Source organism: Trachypithecus francoisi, unplaced genomic scaffold, assembly GCF_009764315.1.
Source record: "Trachypithecus francoisi isolate TF-2019V2 unplaced genomic scaffold, Tfra_2.0 Lachesis_group5, whole genome shotgun sequence".
Classification (NCBI taxonomy): domain Eukaryota; kingdom Metazoa; phylum Chordata; class Mammalia; order Primates; family Cercopithecidae; genus Trachypithecus; species Trachypithecus francoisi.
The window spans coordinates 97,141,818-97,155,194 of record NW_022681470.1 but is presented as its reverse complement, the minus strand read 5'-3'; the positions used below and the strand labels follow the sequence as shown (position 1 = coordinate 97,155,194).

At 40.1% G+C, this 13,377-nt stretch overlaps 1 protein-coding gene across 6 annotated transcripts in view; it reads left to right on the top strand.

Annotated features, from left to right (window-relative positions):
• SNX27 (sorting nexin 27) overlaps positions 1–13,377 on the top strand; it is a 93,945-nt gene that overhangs the window by 71,120 nt on the left and 9,448 nt on the right. For all 6 annotated transcript variants that reach the window (XM_033200294.1, XM_033200293.1, XM_033200292.1 and 3 more), the window contains one exon: positions 5,900–5,989. In XM_033200294.1, coding sequence (XP_033056185.1) covers positions 5,900–5,989 — 90 coding nt within the window. The remainder of the gene's footprint in view (positions 1–5,899; positions 5,990–13,377) is intronic.

Below are 13,377 nucleotides of genomic sequence, written 5' to 3'. Positions count from 1 at the left end.
CGTTTTTTTTAGTGCTTTTCAAAATTTGAGGGCAGAGCATGTGAAATTGCTTTTTAAATTATAAAACTAGAAGACAAAAGTATTTAAGTATATAGAAAAGTTACTGTTTTTGGAGCAGTATCTTATATCTAGCAACTTTTCTGAACTTTCCTATTGCCTCACATGATTTCTAAACAGCTTTATTGAGGTATAGTTTACATATAATAAACTGTACATATTTAAGGTATACAATTTGATAGGTTTTTAAATTTCTAAGCCATTTTTAAGTATATAGTTCAATAGTGTTAAGAATATTCACAATGTTGTATAACAGATCTCCAGAACTCTGTTTTTTTTTTTTTTTTGAGACGGAGTCTCGCTCTGTCGCCCCGGCTGGAGTGCAGTGGCCGGATCCCAGCTCACTGCAAGCTCCGCCTCCCGGGTTTACGCCATTCTCCTGCCTCAGCCTCCGCAGTAGCTGGGACTACAGGCGCCCGCCACCTTGCCTGGCTAGATTTTTGTATTTTTTTAGTAGAGACGGGGTTTCACCGTGTTAGCCAGGATGGTCTCGATCTCCTGACCTCGTGATCTGCCCGTCTCGGCCTCCCAAAGTGCTGGGATTACAGGCTTGAGCCACCGCGCCCGGCCCAGAACTCTGTTTTTTTAAAGAAGGGGACAGAATCTCAGTCTGCCACCCAGGCTGGAGTGCAGTGCTGTGATCATAGCTCACCGTAATCTTGAACTCCTGACCTCAAACGATCCTCTTACCTCAGCCTCCCAAAATGTTGGGATTACAGGCATGAACCACTGCTCCTGGCCCAGAACTCTTTTAATCTTGCAAAAGATTAAAACTGAAACTCTGTACCCATCAAACAACTCCCTGTTTTCCCCTCCCCCTTGGCAACTACCGTTCTGCTTTTTATTTCTATGAATTTGACTACTTGAGATATTTAATGTAAGTGTAATCATACACTATTTGCCTTTGTAATAACTAGCTTATTTCACTGAACATAATGTCCTCAAGTTTCATACATGTTGTGGTAGTATACGACAGGGTTTCCTTCCTTTTTAAGGCTGAATAATATTATGTTGTATGTATATACCACATTTAATTTATCCATTGATCCATGGGCAGTTGGGTTTCTTTCATTTCTTGGTTATTGTGAATAACGCTGCTCTGAACATGGGTGTGCAGATATCTTGTTGAGATCCTTTTTTCAATATACCCAGAAGTGGGATTACTGAATCATATGGCAATTCTATTTTCAGCTTTTTGAGGAACTGCTATACTGTTTTCCATAGTGACTGCACCATCTCAAATGACTTATTTTTTTGTTTTGTTTTTTATTTTTTGGAGACAAGAGTCTTGCTGTGTCTCCCAGGCTGGAGTGTAGTGGGATGATCTCAGCTCACTACAACCTGTGCCTCCTGGGTTCCAGTGACTCTTATGCCTCAGCCTTCTGAGTAGCTGGGACTACAGTTGTGTACCACCAAGCCCAGCTAATTTTTGTATTTTTAGTAGAGATGGAGTTCCACCATGTTGCCCAGTCTGGTCTCAAACTCCTGGCCTCAAATGATCCACCCAGCTCGGCCTCCCAAAGTGCTGGGATTACAGGCACGAGTCACCGCACCTGGCCACAAACGCCGTGCCTGGCGGCTCTTTTTTGATGGCCTAAGTAAACAACTGTATCTTTTGAAAAGTATATTAAATTTCTCTTAATTTCAATTATTTTTGTATCATATTTTGATGGTAGGAATATTTAATGAATTTCACAGTTCTAAGATGTTATCAATTAAAAGATGCACCATTATTTTATGTATTGGTAAGAAAAAGATTAAACTGATACATCATTGATTGATTATAAGATACATCCCAATTTCAGAAATGTTAAAATATGAAATAATGTATTCATTTAAATTGATGAGATATTATATGTTAGATGCTAATGAAAATAATGAGCCTTTTCCTTAAAAAATTAATAAGGTAGAAATTAATCATTCCTATTTAAATGCAGGCTAAACCTGGCAAATTGTACGCACATTTAAGCTTTTGTTTCCTGAAAGCTCACAAAAGTAGCAGTAGTGGAATTTTAAAAGGCATAAACTTGCAAGGACAAAGAGAACAAGGGAGGATACCACAGCAGATGATAATTATTGACAGTTTTTAGAAAATGAATGTCTAAGTAAAAGGGTTTTGATATTTGGTTATTGTAGAAGAAAAATTGGTGATAGGTACATAGGAAGTTACAAACAAAAACACGAGGCATTTAACTTCAGGAAATAAAAAATTATGCAAGAAAGGAAGTCATAGCAGAGTATACAGCTTAGTTGTGAACAGTGTTTACATATTTATAATAATGCAGTTATTGAGTATTTAATTTTTTATCGAAAAGTTTGGGGAAGAGGAAGTGGGAGTGTTTGGGTGCTACAAGAGAGTTAAAGCCAAATATTTTCAAAACAGTAAGTCAACAATGTCTAAAATTGGCAAGTCAGGAATTGTCAATGTAAGCATGCCATTTAGAATTATGGAAGGATTATCACAAGAAATTGCTTAAAGTGCCTAAAAGTAGTTGCTTTTGTGGAATGAGGCTCTGGGATCAAGAGGCTGCTGTTTTTATTAGGAGCCTTTTAGAACTTTTGTTTTTTAAAACTATATATATCTTTTACTTTAATTTAAAAATGTTAAGAAGAAAAGGAAACTAGGGTGGTGATATTTGTGTTTTCCACTGAGTCAGTCAAGCAGTGCAATCTTTTTTTTTGTTTTGAGAGAGTCTTGCTCTGTCTCCCAGGCTGGAATGCAGTGGCATGATCTTGGTTCACGGAGATGTAACCTCTGTCTTCCGGGTTCAAGTGATTCTCTTTCCTCACACTCCTGAGTTGCTGGAATTTCCTGCTCTTTCCACCATGTCTGGCTAATTTTTGTATTTTAGTAGAAATGGGATTTCAGCATGTTGACCAGGCTAGTCTTGAACTCCTGACCTCAAGTGATCCTCCCGCCTCCCAAAATGATGGGATTACAGGCATGAACCACCACACCTGGGTAAGCAATTTCTTGATTAGAAATGAAAGAAGACCATTTTTACTGCCCTGTGTGTAAAAGAGCTCACTTGGAATTGCTGGAGTAGATAATCACTGTGACCCACCTCTGCTTTGGGAAAGTGTTCATCAAGTATTATTACTGTTGTGAGTCAGACATAGGTCTAGGCATTAGGAGTAAAAACAAAACAGAAAGACAGTATTCTTATATTCTTATTCTTACTCTCATCTAAACAATACAGAAATAAAGAAAAAAATTGTAAAGCCTTTTCCCTGAGCTAAATAACACTGTAAGTTTCTTTGGAAACTGGATAGACCAGTATTGTTTATTTCACCCCTCTACTTTTCTGCTGGCTTTTCAATAATTGGTTTAAATTTGGCTGGAGCAGTACAGTGTTTTGGTGATGAAGAGGAAAGTGTTCAGGATCTTCAGGACATTGACATTGCATGGTAGTTCTTCTTAAATATCCCCTCTGTGGCTATAATCCTTGGTGCCTAAGTGAGCCCTCACTTGTATGGCCAGGATTGGGGAGAGACTGGCATAATCTTTCTGTTAGTCACTTCCTGGCAGGACATTCATATCCTTGTACGGTTCTTAGAAGAACTTAATAGCTAAATGATACTAATAATAGCTACTGATATATGCTTTACAAAACTCTTAACATCTGTCATCTTTTTCTTGTACACCTGTAAGGTATTCCAGTTTTACACAGTGGAAGGGTTTACATGACTTATGCAAATGCACATTGGTAGGTGACAGAACTAAAAGTTGAATTAGTCTCTTGACTTAATTTTTTTTTTTTTTTTTGCGATAGAGTCTTGCTCTGTCGCCCAGGCTGGAGTGCAATGGCACAATCTTGGCTCACTGCAAGCTCCGCCTCCTGGGTTCACGCCATTCTCCTGCCTCAGCCTCCCGAGTAGCTGAGACTGCAGGCGCCCACCACCACGCCCGTCTAATTTTTTGTATTTTTAGTAGAGAGGGGGTTTCACCGTGTTAGCCAGGATGGTCTCAATCTCCTGACCTCGTGATCCACCCGTCTCGGCCTCCCAAAGTGCTGGGATTACAGGCGTGAGCCACCGTGCCTGGCCCTCTTGACTTAATCTTGTACTCATTTGCCTATCCAACTATTTTTCCTTAAAAGACTCTGGGAAGTGATTTCTACCTTAAGTATCATAACATCATTGACCTTCCTTATTTCATTCTCTCTTCAGGTTAATTCATGTGGCTTTCAAACACAAATCAAACTTTCTTTAATAAAGAAGAAGCCATTTTTTATTGCTTATTTTAGCTCCCTGTTATTTCCTTAAGTCTAAATTCCTGTGCCTACTTTTAAGGATTTTTCATAATCTATTGTTAGTCTGCCTATCCAGCATTATCTTGCATTGTCTCCTATTCCCTTATTTAAATCAGGCAAATTTGTTTTCTCAAATTATTTAAGCACAGACTCATTCCTGTTTCCTAACTTTAGCTTATAGTTTCTCCTTTTCATTCTGTTCTTTGGGGATCCACCCAAGGCATCCCTGATAACTGTAATTATCAGTAAGTGCTTCCGTTCTGACTGCCTATATCACTGTCTGTACCATACATGTTTGCTATTACATTGTAATACAGCATTATATACCATCTTTCAGTGCTCTCTAATTGTTTACACATGTATAAAATAACTGGAATTTAAGTCCCCTGACACGGGAAACCAGATTTCTCACATATACCTAAAACAATGCCATGCCAGATATTCTTTAAATGCTAGGTATTCCAATTAGTATACTTGTTACTGGATGTATTAGTCCATTTTCACACTGCTGTAAAGATGCTACCTGAGATTAGGTAATTTATAAAAAAAGGAAGGTTTTGTTTGGTTTGTGCTTTTTTGAGATGGAGTCTTGCACTGTCACCTGGGCTGGAGTGCAGTGGCATTCTCAGCTCACTGACCTCTGCCTCCTGGGTTCAAATGATTCTCCTGCCTCACCCTCCTGAGTAGCTGGGATTACAGGTGCCTGCCACCGTGCCCAGCTAATTTTTTGTATTTTTAGTAGAGACACGGTTTCATCATGTTGGCCAGGCTGGTGTCGAACTCCTAACCTTGTGATTCACCTGCCTCAGCCTCCCAAAGTACAAGAAAGGAAGTTTAATTGACTCACAGTTTCGCACAGCTGGGGAAGGCCTCTGGAAACTTACAATCATGGTACAAGGTGAAGGGGAAGCAAGCTCCTTCTTCACAAGGCGACAGAGAGAGCAAGCACACACAGGGGGAACTGCTATTTTTAAAACTATCAGATCTAGGCCAAGTGCGGTGGCTCATGCCTGTAATCCTAGTACTTTGGGAGGTCGAGGCGGGCAGATCACTTGAGGTCAAGAGTTCGAGACTAGGCTGGCCAACATGGTGAAGCCCCATCTCTATTACAAATACAAAAATTAGCTGGGTGTGGTGGCTCATGCCTGTAGTCCCAGCTACTCGGGAGGCTGCAGCAGGAGAATCACTTGAACCCGGGAGGCAGAGGTTTCAGTGAGCCGAGATTGTGCCGCTGCCCTCCAGCCTGGGTGACAGAACCAGACTGTCTCAAAACAAACAGAAAAACCCCATCAGATCTTGTGAGAACTCCCTCACTATCACGAGACCAACATGGGGAAACCAGACCATGATCCAGTCACCTCCCACTGGGTCCCTCCCTCGACAAGTGGGGATGACAATTTGAGATGAGATTTGAATGGGGACACAGAGCCAGACCATATTCCTGGACACATGGCAGAGTTCACTGGTAATGATGGTGGTCCAAGTGGACAAGAGATTTTCTGAAAATTCATCTGTATCTGTTTTCATCGAGAATGTACGTAATAACGATTTTTAGACTCCTTTCTTCTCTACTTCTGTTTTGGTGATAGGCAGTCGATGATGTGAAGAAAGGTTACATCAAAGCAGAAGAGAAGTCCTACCAATTACAGAAGCTATACGAACAAAGAAAAATGGTCATGGTAAGTTTATGTCCCCATAATCCCTTTATAAAATGCCCCTTCCTACCTTTTAAACCTATTGTTCCAGTCATTTTTGAAAGGAATACAATGTGCTTAGTGGCTTAACTAATTTTTAAAAAGGAGGGGAATAGGGGCCTTGATGCAAAGTCCATTGTGTTTCTCCATCTAACACACAAAGATCTTGAATTACTGTATATTGATACATAATTTTATTACTATTTTTTAGGGGGGTGCGGTTGCGGGGAGGGACAGAGTCTTGCTGTGTTGCCCAGGCTGAAGTGCAGTGCCACCATCTAGGCTAACTACAACCTTTGCCTCCTGGGTTCAAGCGATTCTCCTGTCTCAGCTTCCCGAGTAGCTGGGACTACAGGCATGCGCCACCACGCCCAGCTAATTTTTGTATTTGTAGTAGGGACAGGGTTTTGCCATGTTGGCCAGGCTGGTCTTGAACTCTTGACCTCAGGTGATCCACCTGCCTCGGCCTCTCGAAGTGCTGGGATTACAGAATGAGCCACTGAGCCTGATCTATAATTTTTTTATTAATAATAACTTTTTTGATTAAATGCAACAAAAGTTCTATAAAACATTACAATAGAATATAGGTAAGATTGTATAAGAACTGATATTTAGCTTTTTAACATTAGAAATTATTTTAGTCATGATTTAGCAATAGCAAAATCATTTGTTTTTACAGCTTCGATTTCTGCAGTTGCTTAAAACATTTATGCTCTGTAGTGCTCTTGGTTAGTATATGATCCTAGAATTATGCTATTTGATTCAATAGCTACTGGACTCATGTAGGTATTTAAATATAAATTTAAATTCATTTAAATTAAATACAATTTAAAATTCAGTTCTATAGCTGCTCTAGCCACATTTCAGTGCTAAGCAGCCGTATGTGCACAGTGAATAGCTAGCGTATTGGACTGTGCAGGTATGGAACATTTTCATCATCACTGAAAGTTTTGCTGAACAGGGCTGCCTAGAGTATTCCTTAAATGGCTTTAAATTCGTTTTCAATTTGTATCTGCCATAGATACAGGGATGGAAATTGCCAAAAATAAAATTAGTAAAGAACACATAAAAATTTCTACTCATTATAACATTTTAAAATTTCTCTCTTGACGGATTCACATGTAATCAAAGTTTTTTCAATTACACATGCTCCTCAACTTACAATGGGGTTACATCCCAGTAAACACATCTTAAGTTGAAAATATTAAATCAAAAATACATTTAATACACCTAACCTACCAAACATTATAGCTTAGCCTAGCCTGCCTTAAATGTGATCAGAACATGTATTACCCTACAGTCAGGCAAAATCATCTAACACAAAGCCTATTTTAGAATGAAGTTATTTAAACTGGTTTTTTTTTGTTTGTTTTTTTTTTTTTTTTTTTTTTTGAGACTGAGTCTCGCTGTGTCACCCAGGCTGGAGTACAGTGGCGTGATCTCAGCTCACTGCAACCTCTGCATCCTGGGCTCAAGCGATTCTCCTTCCTCAGCCTCCCCAGTAGCTGGGAGTATAGACACCCGCCACCACACCTGGCTAATTTTTGTATTTTTAGTAGAGACAAGGTTTCACCATGTTGGCCAGGCTGATCTCGAACTCCAGACCTCTAGTGAACCACTTGCCTCGGCCTCCCAAAGTGCTGGGATTACAGGCGTGAGCCACTGTGCCAGGCCTAAAGTTATTTAAAGTTTTGAACAAAAATTTGAGGTACTTGTAAAGACAGCAGAAAAGTTTTTTAAAAAAATTGAAATACAGTGTCTACTGCACACACATTGCTTTCACACCATCATAAAGTCAAAAAAGCATTAAGTTAACCATTGTAAGTTAGTGACAACCTGTATCATTTTCATTCTTTAGTAATGATTCTGATAAGTCATTTGAATTATTTTGGACCTTCTGTGTACTTTTCAGGAGAAAATGTTGATTCATGTACATTAATTGGGTTGGAATAAGAGTGCAAACAGCTGTGGGGCACGGTAGCTCACGCCTGTAATCCCAGCACTTTGGGAGGCTGAGGCGGGTGGATCATCTGAAGTCAGGAGTTCGAGACCAGCCTGGCCAACATGGTGGAACCCCATCTCTACTAAAAATACAAAAAGTAGCTGGGTGTGGTGTCATGCGCCTGTAATCCCAGCTACTCAGGAGGCTGAGGCCAGAGAATCACTTGAACCCGGGAGGTGAAGGTTGCACTGAGCTAAGATTTCGCCACTGCACTTCAGCCTGGGAAACACAGTGAGACTCCATCTCAACAACAACAAAAAAAGCAAACCATTCAGCCATTGAACTTAGCCTGTAATCTTATATCTAGCTAAGTTAGTTATTTTAGTCACTTATATGATGAAAAGTAATAAATCTCTTTACCTTAGAAAATTGCCAGAGATCAGGGAGCCATCTTACCAATGTTCTGTGTATCAGCAGGCTGACACAGAAAATGTAAAATCTTTTAAATGTAATTAAATCTTGTCAGGATTTTGGTTAGAAGAATTTTGCTATTTGTGAGATAATTTTAAAACACTTCACCTGTTCTTTAAGATAATGCATTGTCTTCTATATATTAATGCATGATTCGGACTCATACTACATTTGCATCTTTTTGGTGAAAAGGGCCAAATACTAACGGGCCATCAACTTCTGCAGTAATCCTTTGCCTTTGCCAAAGCCAACAAAGTTTTCTCGTTTCTGAAAAGTTAATGGAATCAAAATAATTTCATAAGGCCTTCTCATAATACCAGTGTGGAATACATACTGTTTCTTGCATTTATAGTACTCTAAACACACTATCTTTCCATCTATGCATTCAACAAAACATATTTGTTGAGTACCAAGTACGTGCCAGGCACAGTGCAAGGTGTGAGAGAATTAAATAGGTTTGCGTTTTGCTGTGGCAAAATATAGAAAATCTGAATTTAATGAGCACAGTAATCTATTATGAAGTCATTTTTAGACTTGTTTATATTTTGTAATCACCCAGGTAAAAACTCAAGTATAGTTGATAGACAGATATGTTTCCCCATGGTCTTTTGCCATTGTTATAAAATAGGCTTAAACGTTTGTGGAATTAGATTGTCTTGAAAACCTAGTGCCAACGTATTTCTGGGTACTAGCCACATGATATGATAGTCAGATTTTGAAGAAAATCTGATCAAAGTTTGAATTTTATAAGTATAATATGTATTCAAGTATCAGTGTTCAGAGGCATTAGCCTAGCCAATATTAGCTCATGGTCAATACATTGAAACTTCTCACATGGGCCCTTCTGAGCCCATAGGCCTTGATGCCATTAAACATGGCAACTAAGTATGGTGAACAGGCCTACGATGAGGTGAGGTGACTACAATTAGTAGTTGTCACATCACTGTGAGACCTGCAGCAACACAATGAACTTCTCAGTTTTAGTTTCTTTTCTGTAAAACCGGGATATTCAGATTATCAGCTATTAAGTAGAATCTTGACAAAATAAACCAAGATCCTTAGAAGGTAAATAAGCTTTGTGTAAGTTCCCCTGTCCTCCAGATCTCCAAATACAGAAGAGAGCTCACATCTGTGCATAGTTTATAATACCCAGTGTGATCAAAAACATTTTTTGTTTTATACTTAATTACAAAATTAGACTGAATCTCAAATTTGGATGGTTGAGAATATAATATACAAGAAATAATGTTTTCTCTTCTCTTCCTTCCTCCCTCCCTCCCTTTCTCTCTCCTCACACAAACAATAGACATGTGTAAATTATGCTTTTCTTATGTTGAAGTGGCCTGATTTGCCATTGTTGAACAGATAAATAAAGAGCTTTTGTGTTTCTCTACATAATTTGTATTGATTTCACACAAGGCAGCATGTATGTCAGTTTTTCTCGAAGTATGGTCTCCAGTCTACTTACATGGAAGACACTTTTGAAGCTACTTAAAATGCAGATTTCTAGACTCCACTCCACATTTACTAAGCCAGAATCTCTGGGGGTAGGTCCTAGGGAACTTTATTTTTAAAAAGCACACTGGTGATTCTGGAACATTAGGTGCTTCAGAATCACTACTCTGATTCTGGTTTTGGGAGAGTTGGCTCTTGAGGTTCTTCTCAGTCCCTTCTATTTTGGACCTGATTTGACCCTTGGCAGGTTGTTTGGGAGAAGAGAGAGTTCTCTGGAGTGGACCTTAACACATTCACCTAAAGTGTTCTGCTCTGTTAAGCATTGAGGCTCTGCTTTAAAAACTGTCGGCCAGGCGCGGTGGCTCACGCCTATAATCCTAGCACTTTGGGAGGCCGAGGCAGGCAGATCATGAGGTCAGGAGACTGAGACCATCCTGGGTAACACGGTGAAACCCTGTCTCGACTAAAACTACAAAAAATTAGCCGGGCGTGGTGGCGGACGCCTGTAGTCCCAACTACTCAGGAGGCTGAGGCAAGGAGAATGGCGTGAACCTGGAAGGTGGAGCTTGCAGTGAGCCAAGATGGTGCCACTGCACTCCAGCCTGGGCAACAGAATGAGACTCCGTCTCAAAAAAAAAAAAAAAAAAAAAAAAAATCAGAAACTGCCCTATATCTGTATTTATTTGTCTTGCTGAATATTGAACATTTTAAAAATATCCTGTACTATACCTTTCCAATTCTCTGGCTTAAATGGGCCACTTTCTACATGTTATATGAATAAAGGAAGATAATTCGGAATACATATTTAGTTACTCAAAACTTAAAGTGGTAACTAAGGGAACCTGTGTCCTTGGTGAGATAACAGAGTCAAGTCTCATTGGGAGACAGGGTGGTCAGAGAGACTCAAGCTGGGTAGTATTTATCACCTTTAGGTGGGCACATTCTCCTGACAGGAGAATGGGCAGGATGATTTGGTGTTTCAAATACCAAATACCCTTTTAAATACCTTTATGTAAATATGCTTTAAGCCATGCCTGTAATCCTAGCACTTTGGATCTAGCATTTTGGAAGGCCGAGGCAGGCAGATCACGAAGTCAGGAGTTCGAGACCAGCCTGACCAGCATGGTGCAACCCCGTCTCTACTAAAAATACAAAAATTAGCCGGGCGTGGTGGCGCACACCTGTAGTCCCAGCTACTCAGGCTGAGGCAGGAGAATTGCTTGAACCTGGGAGGTGGAGGTTGCAGTGAGCTGAGATCGTGCCACAGCACTCCAGCCTGGGCAACAGAGTGAGACTCTGTCTCAAAAAAAAAAAAGAAAGAAAGAAAAAAGAAAAAAAAATTCACCTTTCTTTTACAAGTTTTTGATTTATATAAAAACATTTTTTTTTAAAAGTTATTTTAGGTTCAGGGACACATGTGCAGGTTTGTTACATAGGTAAACTGCATGTCATGGGAGTTTGGTGTACAGATTATTTTGTCACCCAGGAAGTAAGCATGGTACTCCATAGGTGTGTTTTCTGATCCCCTCCTGTAAAATTTTAAATGCTTCTTCTTTGAGGCTTTGTGCAAGCCCAAGGATGTAGGGACTGCCCACTTAAATACTGCCCAGTCTGAGCTCTCTGAAAACCTTGTCTCCCAATGAGACTTTACCTTTATTGGCTCACCAAGGTCACAGGTGCCCTTAGTTTTCCCTTGGGTTATTTTTAGAGCTTATGCCATTAAGAAGTCCCGTGAAGGTCTTTTGCTTTCAAGGACTACATTCTTGAATACGGAGGGATAAAGCAGTCTTTTGATTCAGAGGGGACGGAGAGGGCATGTATTATGTGCCTGACTGGTCTAGGCACTTATATGAAGTCTCATTTTCTCCTTATAACGACCCTGTAGGTATTATTCCTACTTTTCAGAGAAGTGGAATCTGAGAGATTAAGATTCTTACCTAAGATCACATAGCTTGTCAGAAGTGAGACTAGAATTTGAAAATGTGATTTGAACCCATTTTTGTCAGGCTCCATTGCATATATTTTCCCCTGCATCAGGGAAGACAGGATGGCAGCAATGTCTTTTATTTCCAGATGGCAGAAGAGAAGACCCCAGGTAGAGTAACTTACTCAGGGTCACAAAGAGAGAGTTTAAGATACTCAGAGCTCTATGCTGCTTCTGATCTCTTTTCCCAATCCCTGCCTTTGTCGGCATGCTTCTCTCTTTTTAAAAGATGTATTATAGTAAAACTCCCGATAAGAGATTGTGGCAGAAATATTTGTCAAAAATAGTAGTGGTACCTCTCAACGAAGAGAACTCTCAACAAATGTGCTATATGTAATCTTGTTTTGTTAAAGGACGTGAGTAGAACTAGTTTCAAGGGTCAACAGCACCCACTGGCATTTGCAGAGGTGTTAAGTGTCCTGGAGCAGAATTGCTGCTTATTGAGCAGTAAAGTTTCTGATGACTATGTTAGGAAGATGGCTTGAATTGAGTGCCAGAGGCCTGATTGCTAGGATGTTCTTTTTTTTTTAACATTTTATTGTGCGTATTTGAGATGGAGTCTCACTCTGTTGCCCAGGCCGGCTGGAGTGCAGTGGCACAATCTTGGCTCACTGCAACCTCCACCTTCCAGGTTCAAGCAGTTCTCCTGCCTCAGCCTCTCGTGTAGCTGAAATTACAAGTGCATGCCAGTACGCCTGGCTAATTTTTGTATTTTTAGTAGAAATGGGGTTTCACCATGTTGGCCAGGCTGGTCTCGAACTCTTGACCTCAGGTGATCTGCCTGCCTCAGCCTCCCAAAGTGCTGGGATCACAGGCATGAACCACCACACCCAGCTGTGTAAATTTTTAAATACATAAAGAAGTTGAAAGAAAAATACAATTAGTCCCCATGTACCCATTACCCCGCTTCAATAGCCTTCGACTTTCTGCCATTCATGTTGCCTCTGTTTCACTCATATGCTTTCTTCCCCTAGGAGATTTGTTGGTTTGTTTTACTGTCACTGACTTGAAGCTCACCCCAGGAATTTTTAAAAGTAATTTCCAGATACTTTAAAAAGTTTATTTTAGCTGTCATTTATTAAATTCCTAATTATGGCTGAGTACTGTGTTAAATATCTTTTTTATTTTTATTTCTTATTTTGAGACAGAGTCTTGCTCTGTCACCCAGACTGGAGTGCAGTGGTGCCACCATAGCCTTGACCTCCTGGGCTCAACCAATCCTCCTACCTCACCCTCCCAAGTAGCTAGGACTGCAGGTGCCTGGCAAATTTTTTGTTGTTGTTGTTGTTTTTTTTTTTTTTGTAGAGATGGGGTTTCACTATATTGCCTAGGCTGGTCTCTAACTCCTGGGCTCAAGTGATCCTCCCACCTCAGCCTCCCAGTGTTGGGATTACAAGTGTGAGCCACCATGCCCAGCCAAATACTCTGTATTTAATGCTCACAAATCACGCTGTGGTATAGATGCTATTATTATCTCCCTTTTATGGAAGAGGAAACTGAGGCACCTGGGATTAAGTAATT